The sequence below is a fragment of the Stigmatopora argus genome, chromosome 5, assembly GCF_051989625.1.
Source record: "Stigmatopora argus isolate UIUO_Sarg chromosome 5, RoL_Sarg_1.0, whole genome shotgun sequence".
Lineage (NCBI taxonomy): Eukaryota > Metazoa > Chordata > Actinopteri > Syngnathiformes > Syngnathidae > Stigmatopora > Stigmatopora argus.
In genome coordinates this window covers 9,158,752-9,179,543 of record NC_135391.1, presented here as the reverse complement: position 1 = coordinate 9,179,543, position 20,792 = coordinate 9,158,752, and the positions used below count along the sequence as shown (strand labels likewise).

General features: G+C 39.9%; 3 protein-coding genes across 15 annotated transcripts; 1 reads left to right on the top strand and 2 right to left on the bottom strand.

Moving 5' to 3' along the window:
- Positions 1-199: 199 nt before the first annotated feature.
- Positions 200-3,274, bottom strand: gltpa (glycolipid transfer protein a). Its single transcript, XM_077600405.1, has 5 exons — positions 2,507-3,274; positions 1,375-1,433; positions 1,077-1,210; positions 847-997; positions 200-734 (listed from the first exon to the last, which is right to left on the bottom strand). The coding sequence occupies exons 1-5, from the start codon at positions 2,607-2,609 to the stop codon at positions 552-554; spliced, it is 630 nt and encodes a 209-aa protein (XP_077456531.1). The 5' UTR covers positions 2,610-3,274; the 3' UTR covers positions 200-551.
- Positions 3,275-3,318: 44 nt separating this feature from the next.
- On the top strand, positions 3,319-7,888 carry tchp (trichoplein, keratin filament binding). 2 transcript variants are annotated; one of them, XM_077600404.1, is made up of 13 exons: positions 3,319-3,389; positions 4,135-4,329; positions 4,629-4,827; positions 4,908-4,964; positions 5,186-5,251; positions 5,345-5,497; positions 5,575-5,687; positions 5,760-5,826; positions 5,949-6,118; positions 6,214-6,295; positions 6,396-6,560; positions 6,686-6,808; positions 6,885-7,888. In XM_077600404.1, the coding sequence occupies exons 2-13, from the start codon at positions 4,139-4,141 to the stop codon at positions 6,915-6,917; spliced, it is 1,419 nt and encodes a 472-aa protein (XP_077456530.1). In that variant the 5' UTR covers positions 3,319-3,389; positions 4,135-4,138; the 3' UTR covers positions 6,918-7,888. The 2 variants fall into 2 exon arrangements, with proteins under 2 accessions (XP_077456530.1, XP_077456529.1); XM_077600403.1 differs by having other exon boundaries at positions 5,757-5,826.
- git2a (G protein-coupled receptor kinase interacting ArfGAP 2a) lies at positions 7,185-20,151 on the bottom strand. Of its 12 annotated transcripts, XM_077600400.1 has the most exons (21): positions 19,768-20,151; positions 17,981-18,114; positions 16,663-16,775; positions 16,463-16,568; positions 16,293-16,379; positions 15,792-15,922; positions 15,619-15,713; positions 15,401-15,446; positions 15,003-15,054; positions 14,846-14,918; positions 14,289-14,386; positions 14,101-14,212; positions 13,718-13,860; positions 13,477-13,626; positions 12,196-12,444; positions 11,423-11,512; positions 9,897-9,979; positions 9,632-9,823; positions 9,337-9,468; positions 8,329-8,392; positions 7,185-8,151 (listed from the first exon to the last, which is right to left on the bottom strand). In XM_077600400.1, exons 1-21 carry the CDS (start codon positions 19,817-19,819, stop codon positions 7,939-7,941), a joined length of 2,415 nt encoding a protein of 804 aa, XP_077456526.1. In that variant the 5' UTR covers positions 19,820-20,151; the 3' UTR covers positions 7,185-7,938. The 12 variants fall into 12 exon arrangements, with proteins under 12 accessions (XP_077456526.1, XP_077456516.1, XP_077456518.1 ...); XM_077600390.1 differs by lacking the exon at positions 9,337-9,468 and having other exon boundaries at positions 7,186-8,151; positions 9,897-10,000; XM_077600392.1 differs by lacking the exon at positions 9,337-9,468 and having other exon boundaries at positions 7,186-8,151.
- Between the last annotated feature and the right edge of the window lie 641 nt (positions 20,152-20,792).

The window sequence follows — 20,792 nt, the reverse complement described above, 5'->3', positions numbered from 1 at the left end:
TTATTTTTTAAATGCATAGAACAATACAAACATGACGAGAATCGAATTCTTTTAACAAAGAGAGCTATTTCATTCTATCAGAATTTAGGAAAGGGAATTAAGTTGTTTTGAAGGAATACAAAATATTTATTTGCAAGTTGCTTGTTATATTGGTTTAATTTCATTTGATTTGATTGCTTTCTTTTGGACATATGCGAGAAGAAAGAAAACAAATCGTGAATAAATTTGAAAAAAAAAAACAATGATACACTCAGGATAACAACAACAATCAAGACAATAATAACAATTACAGAATTTAGTCAGTATGCACAAAAGGGATTTGGATGAAGGACAGGCTAAAATTATTAATACACATCTCAATACATTTAAGACGTTGAATGCATTTAACCATAGACATTTTATGATGACAGAACGAAGAGAGAAAGTAATAGAGTCAGGCACAACAACACAAAAGTGAAGCGACAGTGTACTTAATAATTGAAATTGTTGAAGACCATGCAGAGGGTAAACAAAGCACATCAGTGAAGCACAAAGTGTTGTATTGCCCGGACTCAGACTCTATAGTCAAGATCGGCGTTCATTTTATTATACAGATCATAAATAACATCGACCGTGGCAGAGAAATTGATGAGGAATTTTTTCACTTTCTCCAGACACTCCTCTTCTTTGACTTCCCGGCCTTTGGACAGGGCTTTTAGGAAGTCTGATTTGTATGGGGCAGCAAAAAGGGCTGCCTGGAATCAAACACAGAAGTCAATTCTGAAAAAGCACGATCACAAATCTATGATATTTTACGGACTTATGGACTTGTGAATGTACAGCAAAAAAAAGCATGTCAGAACTCACCCTGAAAAGCTGCTGAACCCACCAACTATGGTATCGCCTCAGTGTCAATTCATATGCTTTGGCCACATTGAATCGAATGAGGTTGGGATTATTATCATCTTTTTCGCCATCAAGCAGGCTTTGAAGGAACACTTGGATAAAGCGTAGAGTCCTTGAGATGGATATAAAGATATAAGGAGCATGGACGTCATTTAAAATATACTTGTGTTAAAATTAGAATGTTTTTGTACCTTTTCAGCCACATGAGAGCCAACGTGGCTCCAACTTTAGGCCATTGTGATCCGTACATTTCCTTCTCAACCTCCAAAATCTGTTGAAGTGTCCTGAAGCGTGCTGGGTTGGTGTCATAGACGGTCTTGATTTTCTAGATATTTCAGCACAAATACTATATCGTAATTTGCTACCATATCTAAACATGTATTTGAAATGCATGAAGCATGGATGACTGCAAATATTCTGAAAAAAACACGTGCCAAAGTCTAGGATAATGGTGAAAACAGAGTTCTTGACACACATAGTTGTACTCACGGTAATATTTGCTAATATGTCAGACTTGATTGGGGCAAAGATAGTCGGCCCAAGGCAATCTGGAAACAAATATTATCTAGAAACTTATGGAAGAACATTTGAACTCACACCAAAATCGTTACGCTAACAATACTTTTAAAATATAGGTTCATACAACTGACACAATTATGTTTTGTGATAACGTATAGTTACGTTTCCTTTAAGCATCAACAAACAATGCAATGATTCACTTGAGGTGGTTCACCTTAAAACAACCCCAGAAAGGAGCCACATTAGTGTCTCTTTTCACAGCTTCATTAGTACAGCATTATCATTAGTTGTTCTTTAATTAGGCTACCAGACAGGGAGAGTATTTGGTGTCAGGAAAGTGAACAATGAGCTATGTGGACCAACGTGGCTATTATTTGACCCACGGGGAGCTTTCAGATCCTGTCATTTCCTTCTTGCTCAGGAGAGCAAATCTTGCTGTCCTTTTTACCTAATTTCTCTAATAAATTAGCAAGGACCAAATTGATTTTGTACAACGTTGCTTTACAAATGATTTTTAAAAAAAGTGTCTTACATGAGAAAGTGCCAGACTATCCAGTCACATCCTCATTTAATGGTTGAATGGGCCTGAGTAGTTACTGGACAAAAGATTTCTTGGTCAACAAAAACAATGACTCACAAGAAGAAACGTGTTTCACCCGATTTGATGCCTCTGAAAGGTTTCACATAGCATTTTCCATAGAGAACCTTTGGCATATTAATACAGAATGAAGAGGCACAAAGATGCCCTATACCAGTGAATGGGTGAGCGGAACACAACACCATACTAATCATTTTCACAACTCCAAATCCAGGGCAGCAAATTAAATTATGCATGATAAAACCACTGGGAATACTTAATCGGGAGAAATGTAATCTAAACTGTTCTTTTTGGCGTCAAAATAAACCTACAATGAACAAAGCAAGCAAATACATCATTTTATGTGCTTCAAACAGTCAGATGGAACTAAAATGTTGTTTTTTAGCATAATTCAGTCACAACACTTCATTTTGTCTGTTACTTTGTGATATCAATATTCATATATTTGGACGCAGGTTAGAATACGTTGCCAGACATCAAATAAGAAACATACTGCATACTTACCAAAGAATGGTGGAAGGTAGGACACAGCCTCCAAAAAAGGCCTGGTTTCCACTTGTCTGTCAGCCACCAGTGGTCTGAACTGGTGCTCCAGTAGCAGAGCCATGACTTCTAGTCTGCACAGTCTGGTCCACTCAAATTTGACGGCAATAGACTGATGGACTTACAGTGACCTCCACAAGACTGACTGACACACTATCAAGTGTGTGCGCACGCACACACATACACACACACACACGATCGACTGATAACACAAACAAAAGCCCCATTCCTCAAATGTTGCTCGTATGTGTACAGGTAGCTATACCTTGAAAATTCAGAATTCCTAATTACTACCTTAAAAAAAAATGCTCATACATTATTTTATATTATTTATTTTTTAATGATAACCTGCCAGATGTGTGGTTTCCTGTGGGGAGTTTAAATGTTCTCCCCAGGATTGTGTGGGTTTTCTCCGGGTACTCCGGTTTTCCTCACACATCCTAAAACAAGGCTGGTTGAACACTCTAAATTACTCCAAAGTACGATTGTGAGTGTGATTGTGCCCTGTTATTGGTTGGTCACCAATTCAGGGTGTTCCCCACCTCATGCCAGTTGTTAGCTGGGATAGGCTCCAGCACCCCCACGCCCTTGTGGGGATAAGCGGTACGGAAAATGAATGAATAATAACTCTTCTATTTGGAATCAAAAGTTACTTTTTGAACACTTGTATACAAACCAGGAAAGACAAACAAATGAACGTTTAATAGCCTCCCCATTTTAGTATTTTTTTGCTGTAAATGTTTAAAATCGGGCTCACCTAGTTTGTCGTTTGGGGGATTCCGTAGCGTAGAAGCAACCAGGAAATGCTAATAAATTCAAACGGTGGTAACCACGGATGACTCGGGTAAAATGCGCTTTTTAAATGTCTTTGCGTTAACCAATAAGGGATTATGTATAATCGATGCCTACGTATTATCTGAATTTCTACAGTCAAATATTAATGGGAGTATATTTTGGATGTGACTTTTAAAATTATGCGCTAAGCTAACGGTTGCGTTTGCAAGCGAAACAAATGACGTCACGTAGATGGAGCGTTTTGTTGTTAATCAGTGGTTGCGATGGAGTCTATACATTTGTAATGCAGGGATGTCCAAGCTTTTTTTATTTATTTATCCGAGAGTCGCTTTTAGAAAAATCAACGCATAGACGTCCAACCCATTTGAGTCAGCCGGTCAAATTAGATTGGACGTCTATCCTCGTCAATGGCGGTGAAAAATGAAAATGCAACGTCAACCTAAAAAAAAAAAATAATAATAATAATAATAAATTATTTTTATGTCCCTAATTCTCAGTGCTAGTAAATGAGGTAATGGCTATACACAAAAACAATCCAGAGGATATTTCAATATTTATACTTACACTATTGAAACCAACATGATAGGAAAATAATAACCAAGATTAATTGATCACATTTTTAAATAAATCTAATTAAAACGAAACTAAACTGAAATGTAAAGTTTGAGTCAACACAAAATAGCTTTTTACGAAATATCACAAAATTGAAATAATATTGTGAGGGAAATTTTGATCTAAGCAAATTGCGCTGTTTATATTCAATTTTCTTTTCGTAATTTGTTTTGTTTTTGTAGGTCAATGGCTCGGCCGACCCTCTCGACATATGCGCCGTATCGGCAGCGGACGCTAGCAGTCCAAATGGCCTGGAAGAAGGAGCAACAAAGTTGGAGGCAGGAGCAGTGGGCTCTCAATGCCAAGTACTTGAGGGAAGAGGGCGTCCGCAATCATTTTTACAACGAGTGGACCTCTAGACACTGCTTCAATCAGAGGTAGGCAGGACAAATTATGTGATTACTGTCCATAATTTTTGTGTGAAATGACAAGAATGGAGCCTTATTAGGCATTTTTAACATAATTCTAATCAAGCCACCTAGTCACAATAAATTTGATGTCCATAGCAATTACGTCAGTCAATAAGAATTAAGAATGACCAAAAAAAAGCCATTGAAATTGGATGGATTTATGGTGTCCTCAGACCTGACTTTGTATGCAATATATCTAATAAGAGTACACATTTTGTAAACACGGAAACCTGAAAAAAAAAACACTTCTGTCTGTGCTTTGACAGTATGTCAGCATATTGTCGACAGAAGTTGGAGGATGAAAAAATGAACAACCTGGAAGAGCGTAGGTTACGACTCAAGGGCATGCTGGATGAGGAGCAAAAGCAACTGGACATGGAGCTCAAGCAGCTGCAATCTAAGGAGGGTGTAATGATGAAAAAAGCACAAACGGAGAATTTGTTAAGAGGGGAAAGGAGAAAAAAGGTACCTTAAGTCAATTAGAAGCTTTTTACCTCCTGCCAGTGTCATTTCTGTACATTTTTTATTCTGCCTTGTTATTGCAGCTGGCACAGGAGCTTCTGAGGGAGCATCGGAAAAGAACCAACCCCGAATTGCAACAGGTAGTACGTACTACTTTGATTTCAAGGCAAATCTGGTCATTTACTTGGTTAATTAAATGTGAAGATTTAAATAGTATACCCCAGTTTTTAGTATTCTAATATGCCTTTATTTCTGTCTTAGTTACTTTTGCATTTAAATATTCTATAAAAATTGTAGGGATATGAATGAAAGGGAATCAGGGTAAATTTTAAAATAAAATTAACATTTTATTTGTTCGCAGGTTGAGACAAAATCACATCAAAATCATCTCAACCCGTTCCAATTACAAATATTGGAAAAGAAACCGGTATGTAAAATACCAAGATTGATCAATTTTCTTCCAATGATTCTCTTATGTAGTCGCTTAACCTAATTTTTGTTTATATGTTCTAACATTCAGCAAGAAATGCAGTTACAAAACGAAAGGGAGATGACCCGAGAAGACAACATGGAGGTGGTAGAACACTCCGAGGAAAATAGGAATTTTGAAGATCGCAAGAGGCAACAACAACTTCACAAGAAAATGGAAGAACTGAGAGCGATGGAAGAGGAGGTACTCCAAAATCTACAATAGTAGATGTCAAGGAGGGGGAAATGGTCCATGTTAAAATAATGTTTCTCTGGCCTAAGGCGACTTATCTCAAGAAGGAGGAAGAAACTTTACAGATCAAGCTTTGGGAGCTTGACAAGTTGGAAGCAGAGAGGAAAAAATTGGAGGAAAGGCGCAAGAGGACTGAAATGCAGTAAGTAAATATTCAGGATTGAATCATTCAGGTTTCTGGGAGGCTAAAATCATTGAATATTTCTCCTAGTAGGCATTTCCTCACCCGACAATACCGAGCCCAGCTTAGGAGGCGAGCTCAGCAGGTGCAGGAAGAACTGGTGAGTCTTGAACTTCTCTCTCAGAAAGAACAGTATACTCACAAATCGGTTTCAATTCGAGCATAAGTGAAATAAAGTAAGGACAAAGATGAAAGCTGTATGTATGCTTTTATATCCTCCAGAAGTCTGATTTTAACATCCTGTCAGCCTTGCTGAAAGGAGAGCAAGATGTAAAGAATGAGGGGACACGGAGAGAAAGGATCTTTGCTGACGCTGCCTGGATGAAGCAAGTGATTGAAGAGCAGCTTCAACTGGAGAGAGAGAGGGAGGCTGAGTTTGACCTCCTATACAGGTGAGCAGCAGCTGCAAAATGAGCTCGGTTCTTTTCGGAATCATGGATGAACCACCCTTCAAGTGCAAATCTACAATATGAACTTTTCATGTCAGGGAGGAAGCTCAACGCGTGTGGGAGAAACGAGAAGCAACATGGGAGCATGAGAGGAAAGCCAGAGAACTACTCATGCACGAGGTGCCTTCTTAAGAAGCAAATATGTCATCACAGTAACATACCAGCCTACTCAGAAACATAACCCAAGTAGTTAAAGGCTAAAGGGCAATCTTGTGTTAAGGTGCTCACAGGAAGACGGAAGCAGCTGGACCTAAAAATGCGGAAAAAGCGTGAGGCTCAATTAGAGTCCTTGAAGAAACGAGATAAATTGATCCAGGAGCTGGAGAGGGAGAACAACCTCAGACGCCAGGAAAGGGCGCTAGAGGAGCACCGTCAAACAGAACAGGTGAAGATGACTTTAGAAGATGACATTGCGAGGCAATTAAATGAACGGAGACTTTTTTTGATTGTGTAGTACTAAAGAATACATTATTTACTCGTATGTGTGCAATGCGGCTATTATGTGTCCAGCTTGCAGAGCAGGAACTCCGAGATCAATGCAGGTTAGAGGACCTACAGGATGAGATGGATATACAGCTCAGCCAGGAGTCGACGCCAATGCAGAGCATAATGAATAGAGAATTCCAGTCAAGTGTAAGTTTTGAATTCAGTGAGCGGTTTGTGGCCGCAACACTCAAATGACTGACGTAACTTTTTTTCTCTAATTCAGATGCACAACAAGCCTCGAGTAGTGTGGACATGAGCAATTGACATCGAAACAATAGTATTAGCTTTTTGAAGTGCCTTATGACAAGGCCCCTGTGTTATCTGGGATTGAAGAGTTTAAAAGTATATTTTATACCTTTTTTATTTGACCCTTCGCAATAGCTCCATCCTCTGCTATAGTTACTCCAAGCTGTGCGACTGCCGTGATTTATTCTAGAGGAATACCAGTGCATTTGCTAGCAAAGGGGAAACTGCAACTATAGGGGGAAAAAAGTTTGCAAAGGGTCAATTGTCTTGTTGATGAAATAAAGTCATTATGTACGTTTTAAATAAATTAATTTTATTTAGAAAAGTATTTTTTTTCCAAACTGCAACTCAAACAGCTGCATCATATACAGTACAGTACATCCCTGCACTCCATTCAGTAACATTAGGTTGTGCTGAACAATCAGGAAATGGGCGGCTCTATCTGAAAATGTTGCACAACACGAGAGAGACCGGAGCACAAAACACGTGGACTTAAGCATGTTTTTTTTTAGCACCGACTAGTTCTAACAACACCAACACTTTACTAGCACAGGTAGTGCAAAGTAGAAAAGCAATGTCGTGTTGTTGATGGTTGACAACATACGCATCGGCTGCATTCCCCGACGTGGACTTCTAACTGGCTACACTGATCATGGGAATTAGCGTTTACATTCTATAACCATTGGTATTGCAAAGCTTCACATGTGTAAATTAGATTTTGAAAGGGAGCAACAAATGGGATGACCCTGGTACTGTACAATTAATGAGGAAAGCTTATAATGTGGTATTAAATGGATTCCCTAACAGTGTGCTTCATCCTATTGGCTTTTCACAAGAGGAGTTCTGGAACTTGAGGACTGTTGTGCTATTACACGGATAGGATTTGGTGGTAAGGAGTCCCATGTAGGCCAAATGATCAAACAATATAATAAAAACACAAATGCATGCATATACCACAAATGTAAGAACAAAACAAACAAATTGAACCCAATGACTTGGTTGCTCCAGGTGGTTCAGCCCTGTAAGTGCTGTCAGTTGGTGTTTTCCTTAGTGGTGATGGTGACAAGCTGCTTAGCTGCCTTGGCAATATCATAAGCACATTGGATAACCTGCTGGGTGACAAGCTGCATGTCCGGTCCCGGGAAGCCTTCTGGAGGCAGCGCCTTCCGGCATTCGCTCTGAAGCCTGCACGCGCTGGCCGTCAACAAGCGCAGAGAGCTCCTTACGGTCTCAGAGCGTGGCCTCTGCAAAAATAAAAACAAGAAAAAGATGATTGCATGTGCATGACAAGCCCAAGACACTCGTGAAGAACTGTGACGGACAATGGGCCCGAGTGTGGGATTGAAATGTTTTCTTTCGATATTAAACAGCATTTATTCGCTCTCTTGAAAAGGCAGTAAGAGAGAAATTTGTTTTCTTACCTTTGGAAAGAGCGCAGCCATTTCTGTTACAGCCACATGTATTCTTTCTGAGCAGGGTATGAAGCTGTGAAAAGATAATGATGGCTTGTTATTTCAACCAACAGTAGCCTACAATACTCTGCACTGCAGTCGAATATGCATTGCAAACCATGCTCTTGATGCACTACTTTTTTTTAATCTGCCCTCACCCCCACAATCAAAAAATAAAACCAATGCTGGGGTGGTATTTGTCATTCAACAGTTCCACTACAACTAATTAATATGTTAGCTGAAAAAAATACAGGCAATATCCATGTTAGAGCTAAAGACAGCTTTGAAATTCAGATGCATCTGAACTAAGAAGAATTCAATGCTTAAAATTAAAAAGTAAAATGCATTTACTATTAAAAAAAATATTTGATATCCTTTTAACTCCCCAAATGTACCATTTTGAGAAATATACATTTGACATTCAAGGAGGAAACAATATTATTATACAGACTTCAGGAATTGGGAATTGCTTTTTGAATTGAATGTTTCAATTATATTATGATGTGCCTCAATATGGGCAAATAGCTGAATCTAAAAAGACTTTACCGTCATTGTTACTGTTGAAAGTGGAAAAAAACACGAATTGTAACCAGTTTTTGGCTCAAAGCTCCTGACTTCTGTTCACATGACCTTTAATTTTGCTGCAGGAATTTAGAAAAGACGAATGATCAGGTCCACATTTAAAGCCTTGAGCTATCTTAAACGCAGACGATATGGTTGAACGGGTTTCTGAAATTACACGAGCATCTGCAAAAGACAAGGTTATGTTATCCCTTTGTAAACATGGGAAAAAATGATTAGAAAAACACTCATGCTGTCGAAAGTCAGACCCTGAATAAATCATAACCATGTAGCGTCAGATGGTAAGAAATATTGTTTGTGGCTAATGATTTATTAGTGGGTAAGAGAGTGGAAAAAAGGGTGGAGACAGAGAGAGATCAAACAGTGCCTGGGAGGCAGGGACAGAAGCCAGAGTACCAAGAGGAGGGGTCGGGGGATCGCAGGCTGAGTGGATGAAGAGGGGCGGGGGGCTTCTCAGCCCAGGGCACCAGAGTGCTGAAACATCCCAAACTGTGCCTGAGGCGGCGCACGCCCTCACGCTCGCACGGTCTGCTGACGGGCACGAGGCCCGAGAACACGGAGTGGAAGGAGAGGCATCAAGATGCCAAGAAATAAAAAAAGGTCAACAAAACAGAAAAGAAGGCCCGGCGCAAAAAAGGATTTGGAATGAAACTGCGTGGAAAAAAATGCTAATGAAAATAAACTTTCTAACCTCTCGTGTTTGTTATCCTGGGCTGCTCGCAGAAGCTCCTGAATATTCTTGGTGATCTGCTCGGTTTTGCGGATGACATCCTCGGTGCTGGGCAGGGTGGAGTCCAATTCCACCTCTGGGTCATCCAGCTCGGGGATGGAGCTGCCCTCCCCTAGTCGGCCGCTGCTCCTCAGCCTTCCTCTCCTGCACGCCCTTTGGGGAAAAAAAGGGGGATTTTTAACACTCGGGGCGCAGGGAAACGGTTGGATGAGCTCACGGTTCTCACCCCGAATCGTCCACCTCCGAATCGTTGAATGTATTGTCGTAATCGCTTTCAGGCATGCTGCTCTGCTTGTCTAACTTGGAGGCCTGCAGAGGAAGCGATTGATGCTGCATGTCATTGGGAACATAAAGCAGAAACATCTGTGGTGAAAACGCGAGTGCTGCGAGACCCCCCCGCCCAGGAATAAAACTGTAATTTACTATTTTCATTATTGCCAGCAAGAGTGTGCTCAACTGTCATCAAAACAATCAAAAGACCTTTGAAATGTGCTAATAAAGCTGTGAAGCAAGAAAGCCCAATAATAAAGCCATTTCAGTGATTACCGTTAGTACAGTCCGCTTGTTTAGTCTGCATAAAATCATTACAAATGCTGACGATGGAAAACCGCTTTTCCATAAAAAGCAAGGCTGCATCTTTAACCAATTAGTTTTGCACTTTGCCAGGATAAATAATACCGTCTAGAGGAATCCATGATGACGAAGTGACATTCGTGCCATGAAAAAAGGCGTGCGAGCTGATGCCAGGATGCCAAAAGGCCAAATGGCTTCAGAAAATAATCTCAATAAATTGTAGTTTTTACTTCAAAAAGTAAATTAAAAATAAATCCATGTAGCAATAATATTAGGTTCATTTTCACAGACTTGGTTGCTTTTTTTGTAACCATATTGAGAGGGGAGCGTGTTGGTTTAAATGTATATTTTGCATGGATGATAAGTGGTACAGAAAACTAATGAATGAATGGTTGGGTTCTTGATTGATAAATTGAACACAGAATCTAAAAATATATTTCTTATGAATTTCTCTTCATTATTAGTAAATTGGCAGTCAATTTTTTTCAACATCCGTCAAATGCTCTCATAGCAGATTTTTTTCCTTGTTTGTAACTGTGGAAATTGTAGTTTTTTTTGTTCAATAGTTGGGTTTCAAATTTAACTTACTAAACTGTTAACACCATAAGCACTGACAAAAAAATAAAAAATGAATGAAAATACCTCAAAGTTGCCAGTTTTAGAGCAGATTTTGCCATTTCACATATAACAACTGCCAAAAACAATATTCTGGGTAGTAAGGTAGTGGTGCCAATTTTCAATAAATATTCAAAGAAACATCAGAGCAAATCTGACACAGGCTTTCAGAATCTGATACCAGAATTATCTACCTTGTTTTCATTTCAAACCCAATGGAATGGCTCACATACCACAATGTGTGGATTGACTGAATATTGTGGGGAGTGTGCTCTGCTCTAGATTTTGCACAAAACCGACTCTTCCTACTCCTCACATTGTTTTCTATATGCAATTTTACTCAATATGGTGGGGGGAGAAAGTCTGGACTATTAGTATAGCCAGCCGATGAGGGCTACGTAGATGACAGAAAGTGTTTGACGGTGAAAAGGGCTCATGCAGAACGGCAGGCAGGGAGCAGAGATCGATCACAGAGTGAGGCGGGAAGAAGGCGGTGAAAAATGAAAGCACCCAGTGGACTTGCTGCGTCCTGCAAGGTGTGGCCCGCATAAGGAAGTACTTAACCTTTAGATTACTTTCATCCTTGGACCAGGACAGGGTGGACGGAAATGAGGGGAGGGATGAAGAGGTGGTCACAAAAGCACCCTTTTCCTTCTAAAGATGTGGTCCAAATCACATTTTAGAGAGACAAAGATCTTGTTAAATTGTAAAAAGTAGGGAAAAAAATAAAAAATGGATTAAATCAACTACTAAAATCTTTCCACTGAGATTTCATAAACCCCGTAGGTAAGCAAAACCTTGTGTGTGAAAGCTAATTTTAAGTAATACTGAGTGTTTCCTTGTATTGATATCATGCAGACCTTTTCTAATAATGAAATAAACAAAATTGATCAACAATGAGAGTTAGCCATTTTAAATAGACTGCGACATCATCCTTTGAACCAAACAAGAAAAGCAGATGGCTTATGAGTTTGTCATGCAGTACAAAAACACAGTCTTTGTATGGTTGTTTTAATGCTTCATCAATATGAAAAGACAGTACAAAACTGCAAATTAAATCACGATAACAGCATTTGCGAGCAAGTCCGACTAATCTATATGTAAAAAAAAATAAAAGGACAAGAGCACACCAGTTATCAAAAACTGTACGGTAGATAATGGCCTTGCAACGTTATCAGAACCGGACAGGATTAGGTGTGAGTGGATATAATTGTGATTTTAAAGATGCCCACATTAAGAAAAAAAAGAAAGGAAACTGAAATGGAAGACAGTGAGAGGTGAAATGGGGCCAGTGGGGAGGAAAAGACAAAGGAATGCTGGGAACAGGTCTTACTTACATGAGGTGGAAAGGGATGCAGGGTGGGGATAGCCTCCTCTGGATAAGGACTTTCCCCTTTAGGGAGATAGGGCTTCAGCCCCGAGCCAGTCTCGTACATAGACATGGGCCGACTGGCCCGAGCGGATTGCCGGCGTTTCAGGGCCGAAGGACTGGAAGGGTCGGGATAGTCTGACGTGCTGGGGATCTGATAGATATTGGCTGTGACCTGCCGCCTAAGAGAGGTGTTCTCACTTTGCAGAGATTGCAGCTGGAAGAGACGGTCAGCAACACACTAAGAGGCAAAGCAAGCCTTCAACCACTACAAGTCACAAGAGGATTGCCTTTCTTTTTAAGCTTCAATTGAAAAAAAGCCAGTGATAAGCAAGCAAAGGACTGTTTGTCAGCTAGGTGACGCAAGGTGCAGGTGGAGGCAGACTGGCAGCTACAGAATAGGAGTTACCAGGAATGGAGATTTAAGAATTGATTTAACAGCTTTTGTTCTTATTCGCGTTCTGGACTAGAGTGCAACGGATAGGTTGTGGAATAATGTCGAGGGTTGTGAGGAAAACTCTAATCGTCGTCTTATGTATCGTTTATGAAAAACTGAAAATACCTTTTTAGAGATTTCAAACAATACTGTCCTGTGTGTCGACATATGGTTGCTTAAACCGACTATACTGTATGTAAAAATCAAAATGACCTTTGTCAAACGTATTCACTTAATCTGCCTTTTCTGCCCAAACAGTAAAAAGCAAATAGATAATTCACACAATAAGGCTAATCTAAGACCCGAAGATGATCATTTAGAAAAAAAAACTAGATGACTCTTGTATAATAATGTCTACATTTCTATGAAACATTTGGGAAAAGAAGTCAAACAATGTACCCAAATGTTCAATAAGCACAATTAATGTGATGAAGCAAGTCACACACATACAAATTAAGTTAGTCATGATCACCTATGTAAAAACAAACAGACAGACAAACACGAAACATGCATTTGAAAATGTTCTCGTTAGTAACATGACAATGTTTTGAAATGCTAAAGGACTTGAAATCTCGACATGAACTAGCGTGACCTCCTCTTCAGATGACTACAAGTGAGCATGCTGGCCAACAACAGAGGGAGGGTGGAGCAGAAGGGTGTCACAGCAGCCTTCCTGTTCCCAAAGTCATGCCCTAATTACAAGGGGGCACAGACTGGAACGCTGTGCCCCCCACCCCTTGCACCAATCCCCACCCTGACTCAGTCCTGGCCCTCGTGTTGTTAGTGATCTGATTGCCGGAATCCGGCGGATACCTTTTTCTGCATTAGTCGCAGCTCATCGCTCAGATTGCTGTTGGCTTTCAGGAGATGCTGGATTTTGGCCTCGGAGGCCGAGAGCGCGTTTTTCACCTCAAGATACTCCTGCATGGTGATAGGTCCGTCAGAGAGATCAGAGTCCAGGCTCTGTTGGGAGGAGCAAATGTACATCATGACGAAGGGCCATAACATTATATCTGAAGGGGAAGTTTCATTTGAAAAAGTCAAAGCATCTTACCTTTGTCCTATCTCCTTTACTTGAAGGGATCTCCTGGTCCGTATCCTCGTCTGATGCTACACTGTCGTAGTCGGGTTGGTCATTATCTTGGCTATCACTGCATGGCCTAGTAGACATGCTCTTCAGGATAAGTTCCACGTTGTCTGCGATCAAAAGATGCAATTTGGAATTACGAGTATGGGATGGAATTAACTGTTATTAGCAGCCATATAGCACAGACAGTTGCTTTAACACCACCAGGTTAATTTTTTTTAAACCAGCTAATATGTTTTAGCAGGAGGTCCCACCTGTTGTACTCATTTGGGAGAGGTCTTATCGTACTCACCTTTCGGGATGGTTACTGATCGTACTCACCTTTAAGGATGGTTACTGATCGCACTCACCTTTAGGGATGGTTACTGAATTCCCTTGTTGTCTTCGCTTAGCATCACTTAGTATGTCAATCACAAGAGTTGCAAATTCATGGGCATTGAATCTTGCAAGTTTCTGGCGTCCCTAAAAGAAAAGAAAGACCTTATGAGAACAGTATGGGAAGTGAGAAACAAAGCATTTTTTTGGAACGCCAACTTGCCTGGTTCCTTGTGGATGAATACTCTGGATTAACAGGAAGGAAAGGCACCAGAGTTGTCTCAGTCACAAGAGCACTGTGATTCTGTGTTGCTAACCACACTTCAAGCGAATGGAAGAAACAGAAACAACTCAGTGTAGTTTTATACGAATATCAGTGAGCAAAGAAACATGCCATGAATAAAGGTTTGTGCAGCACCTCTTTCCATGTGAATTTAGTAGGGAGCAATAATGAACTATTATGCATAACTGGGCTAATTTCTACCAGCATGAGTGTCCTCATCTCTGCGCAAGCTTCCAGCCCTACAGCAATGTGCTCACAGCAGTCATGCTGCGACATGTTGCAAACTTGGCAGACGTGGTGTCCTAAAATATCTATTATTTTCCATCATTTTGAAATGATTTTGTCTTACTATTTTCAGAAAAGAAGCTTTTTAAATAAACCAAGATCTTGCATCCCTACCAATTACAGTGCATACCATCTTGTATCTCAAAAAACAACATAAATCAGGTCCCTCATATTTAAATGCTTGTTAAAACAGGCTGCATGGGAAATTTTACCTGCATCAGTCTCTCGCCTGTCCACCTCATCGTACACATCCATGGCCAGCTCCTCAAATAAATGATTACTTAACTGCAAAAGAATCAGAAAATTGCTTTTGAAATGTGAAAAAAAGGACAACGAAAATAAAATATTTGCTGTGGTACCGTGACTTACTGACTGCAGCTTCTTCTTTGCAGCCTTGGCCAGTTCGGATAAATCTAAACTGCTATGGTGAGATAATAATTGTCAGCAAGGGGCTGAGGAAATCTAACATCTAACATTTGTCAGTATGCCATTTGATGATACTTACACATTCCTTTTTCATCAAGAGATTGCAAAAAACAAAAGACCCAACCACATTTAATAGAGGACACATTTGAGCTTGTTCAGTGACAAGAACAAAGGCTATCGAGCGACATAGTCAAAAGACGTCCATTTTCTGGGCCACCAATAGTAGATGTTTCAGCGAGTCCCAACAAGCTACTTCAAAGGAAAAATAACTACCGGCAACTGCAACTGTCTCGCCTCATCGTTAAAACCACTCAGTGAGAAAACAGTGTTTAATAGCTTACCTGTCAGCCATTTGAGGAACGATGAAGTGCAGCCCATTTTTATGATCTTAACAGAACAAAAAGAATATTGTGTACTTCAAAAATCAAACCACAAACAAGGAAAAAAAAAACATCTATCAAATTTTCAGTGCATGGCTGCCAAAAGCATGAACAATATTTTCTGCATTTTAATAAATATATCAGTTTTAAACAAACAATGGACTAAAACTTCAGCATACCTGGTTTTCTTCCGCACAGGTAGAACGCCAGCCGATCTGTCAACTCATACTGAATTTCCACTAGTCTATCTGCCAGCTCGTGGTGTCCCGCCTCCCTGTGGTGACACACATTAGAATCCTAGAAAGCCCCAAAAGGAAAATGAAACAAAATCACTTATAATGACACCACTAACCTGGCATAGTCAATGGGAGTTTTGCCATTGCTATCTGGGGCTCCAGGATCGGCGCCGTAAACTGTTAACAGTTCCGCCTGAGAGACTTGGCCTGCCTTTGCTGCCACATGCAAGGGAGTGTTTCCTTTTTCCTTAGAAACAAAGAACATATTAGAGCAAAATTCAAATGCAGGAGGTGTGGGGGGTTTAATACAATCTAGGTTCTTTCGTATTTGGACAAAAGGTGACTCACAATTATAAAAGGGGATTACTTATATTCTCCATCCATTTTGAACTCCATTTAACCTGATTTTGCATAAAAGACAGACTAAATCTGGAGTAAAAACCGGTCCTGTTTTCTCTATGCCGAAGCAAGGCAAATGTACCACTATGACATCACTGACATTACAGTGGTACCTCTACTTACAAATGTCTCTACATACAAAATATTCAGGTTATGAAATGCCTTAATGAGGAAATGTTGTCACTAGAAATGAAAAAAAAGTATAATAGGAAACTTACAGGGTGAAAAAAGTTTGCTTGAGCTCCCAGTGAGAGCAATCTCAAACAGGTCTCAAGATTCCCAGTACGAACACTTGAATGGAGTTGCTAGAAAAAAAGAAGAAAACAACTTTTTTAAACAATGAATTGGTATATTTTTACTTGTTTGCAGCAGGAGTGATTCTCCTCACCTTACTCAAGTCCTTGGCTGTTAAGCTGTCATCCTCCCGACAAGGTATGCGGTGAACAAATGCCAACATCTGATATTTAGCTTTGATGAATTCTGATTTGTTGGGGCTATATGTGAAATGGAACAGGTCACAGAGAAGCACGTAATGAGGAGTGCACGTCATGCAAAAAAATGTAATTGTTTAAAATAAGAGCAACTCACTGCAATTTGTCTTGGGGGTTGGCCTTGCGTTTTCCACTCATTACAGACGCTGGGTCCAGAAGAGAGTGCTCCCAAATTGAATTAGCGCCATTACTGTACAACATCTGAACCATCTAGGTGAAATGGAATACAAACAGTAATTACTTTGCTCGGGTGATTCCGAGGAATGCATTAACTCACTTTAACTTAAGCCAAAATGAATACCCTTGAGTTGAAACCACAGGTTTTTATACAGTATATAAATAAAAACAAGATTTTTATCCCTATCTGACATGAAATAAATTAGGTCAATTAGGACGAATAAAAATGCGATTAGTTAACTGATTGGATTACATCACTAGACATCTAATCCATTTGAATTTGGAGCGCTGCCATCCCTCCCAGTTTCAAACCGAATGGACGTCTATTAATGCCAAGCTAATTAAAATTTACAGCAGAAGGATGAAAAAGAGCCACGCGAGTGGACGTCTAGCATCGACAATGGCACTGAAAGAGTTCAATTCTGGAAGGAGACAGGTTTTATGTCCCAGAGTTGAATGTTTTGGTCCGGAATGTGCATCTCAACCAAAGAACAAGACAGACATTGTGTAGGTGCTGGGTAAAGCCAGTAAGAGTGTGTCACACAGTGAAACCAGTTGTGCCATTGTCCACAGTGAAACGAGTACTGTACCAAACGGGCAGAAAACAGAGAATGAAGGCATTACTCCGAAAGAGAGAAAGTAGTCTAATAACAGTTTGCAATTATTGGTCACATGCATTATGTCAAACTTGTTAAAAACTATTTTTCTAATAAAGAAAAATGTCAAGGTTTTGAAGTGGCCATTCTCAACCCAACTGGAACCTAATAGACAGATCTGAAACACCACGTACGAGCAAAGTGGCATTTAAATTTGGTTTGATAACACCAGTTCTGTCACAAATACAGCACACGATATACAGGCATTAGCTTCAAATATTATTTATAAATAATTTAAACTTCTGACTTTGAAGAAAGTAATTAAAATTGGCCCTAAATATATTTGTGTAATTATTGTGATAAAATAGAAATACTCATTTTAGTCATCCTGGCTGACCCACAACAGGGAAAATTTGGGTTAAATTTCATGTCAGACAGTAACAAACAAGACTTGTTTCAACTGTATATTTTATACAAATATAGCGTATTTACTACAATGTGCATCCTGATATTTATTTGGAACATGTTTTCACACATTTGGATGAAAACCTGCCCATTCAACATCCAGTAAATAAAAATCTATGTGACTCTAATGTATAAAACAAACCAAAAAATAGCGGAAAAGTTCAGAGTAGGAGTTACTTGTAGCTGTGTAGGAGGCCATGGCGTTTGAGTCAGATGGCGGACTTGTGAGCTGTGCCTGCCCAGACTTCGATGAACACTGCAACACTCATCACAAATCAACACACCCCTATTCACTGAGGCCCAGCGGGGTTCTGTGCAGAAGGAAATGCAACATTTCTTGCCATCTCGTCTTTACTATATGATATCTGTATTACACACAATTAAAAACTGCTGCTTTCAAAAACCAAACTTGAATACAAAAATATCATGTGTTGTTAATACTGTTATTAAAGTTGTCCAATGCTTAAGTATCTGTAACCTGCAAAAATCAATAAGATTAAACGATTTTTAAAAAATCGTTCATGGTCAAGATAAATCATCTCAGCAATATAGTAGAAAGTTGAACTGAAACATTTTAAAAGTGTTATTTCTGGGTGGAAATATAAAAAGGCAGCTGCACACAAACTCCTTTGAGAGAGGTACAGTACTAAAAGCAACACTACCAGATGCAGATGAAAGCCATGAAAGATTTCAAGGTTTATTTGAACCCACAATGCTTCTCCAAATCCTGAAAAACCACAGCGTCCACTGTATCGTAGTGTGTGATCATTATTATTAACAACCACTCTGACCCGAATACCACATTTGTGTGTGTCTGACAAAAAAAAACAAAGAAACAAAAAGGAAGAAAACTCATTATGTCCTCTGCAACAGCTAATAAATAAGACTGATAAAATTGATTGATGCTGTCTGGGATAGGACAGCAGCTGAAGTGTAGTAGGGAACAGCTGCAGGGGTTCCTAGTCAAATTCATGGCGCCAGGTTGTAATTTTAAGAGGTCTCACCCAAACTACCGTCTTTAAAGACCTCTGCTCCGGTGGCCCCCCTTTACCGTCACCTCGACAAGTGCTGCTAAATTTAATAGCAGATCTTGAAATTCTAAAAATATTCAACTAACAACTGGTCATGCTTGCAGGGAGGGGCAAGGGAGGCCAGCTGCTGTTCAAACCTTAACCTTAACACATCACATTGACAAGATGAGCATGCAAAAGCCTCAGGAATCAACCATGTTTTCTCCATGAATCAAATATGCCGTTCATTATTCAATATATAGTAGCTTTTACAGGATATCCCTCCCCCAAACATACTTCAGAATTGAACACAGTTGGTCAATTCAGTCGCAGCATCCTGTTTGGCTTCCTGTGCTTTCTGAAAACATCACGTCATACTACAGAAAGGGGATTTCACGTGCAAAAATTAAAGTATTAATAGACAGGATTTCAATTACTTTTGACTTTGGAATGTTATGGGGCTGCTACATTGGTTTTCACAATAAGTGAAGGGGAATGCAGGATGATATCATCCTGTCTACTGGCAAAGACACTAGGGTGGGTGTGACCTTATGAATTCATTCAACGTTAAACAACCGTGGTCATTCACAATTCAAACATCGGATCATTTGAAAATGTCAACAAAGCCACAGACAGATCGTTGCTGGGTATTGATCTATTTTAAACAGTCTGATGGTGGAAATCAAACAAGACTAGACCGGAAGCGGTCTCTTGAGGTCAAATAGCATCCTCCCTTGGGAGCTCGGCTAGATGTCAACAAAGCTAAACTTGTCACACATCTTAATAAACTTTAAAGTCGACAGCAGCACGGGTGGTGGGCAAAGTACGTACTAACAATCCGATTAAAATCGTGCAATACGGAAGTGGAGCGAGTGTGAAGAAACCACACGTCAACGTGATGTGTCGAAAACGGAAACGAGCTAATGGTGATCTTTTTTGGATGTGATCACTTACCTGGGACGGAACAGTCTGCACACACCTCCGTGTTCCTCATGCGTTTGGACATCCTTAACGGTGGAATTGCTTGTAGAAATTAGCTCGGTATCTCGGCAATCACGCTGATCATTGATGACTCCCTGGAGATACCTTCCGCGTTAGCTAAAAGCTAGCCAATTAAAGGCAATCCGAAACACAGAAACACTACGTCTAATCGAGCCTGGTTTGAAAAACATTATAACGCCATTCCCGCACGGCGATGAATGCCGATTAAAGTTAGCTGACTTAGCACCTGGCTAGTCGACAGCAGTACGCTTAATGGGACGATCTGCGGTCCGTGGTAGACAGACAGCTTGAGCCGCACCACTACAGCGAGCTCCAGGGTCTTGCTGTCTGCTGAGTCCCATTGCTAAACCCCCAGTTGTGTCTTACAGGAAACTTTCCTCCGAAAATACAAAAATATCTCAAGTGTTTCTCTTAGATTTTTACTTTGTTATGATACTTAAGTTCAATGCTAAAAAAATAAATTACTTTTTCACTCTTATTGAAATGTGTTATTCAATATATCACCCTGAATACACAAATGAGGAAAAAATATCCAATTTTTGCCCTCTCCTCTTGAGAGTGTAAATGGAGAATTTTAGTGGCAATGGTAAAGTTTCACCATTCTCCTGATGATGATATTGTATTCGCATCCACATTACTCACCAAGGTCTGACTTGAAAGGCATTCGTGTGCCAGTGCTTCTTTGACACTTTGGTCATAAAATGACTCAACAATCCCAAATGAATTATGGCACGTGGTGACAGACGCGTTTATTACGGGTAAAAGTTGTGAATACCGTCATTGCTGTGACAGTATGTTAAGAGGTGAAATATCCCATGTTTTCTCATCCCACTAAATGCAACCGGCGATCCTATCTGTAAGCGTAATTGGCCCGCGCTGTTTCCCGAATTAATTTTTCATATTATATCCATATGGTTGAATATAATTATAGAATATTATTAATTTCTTGTGTTTATTCCTCGTATAAACTTAAGAAC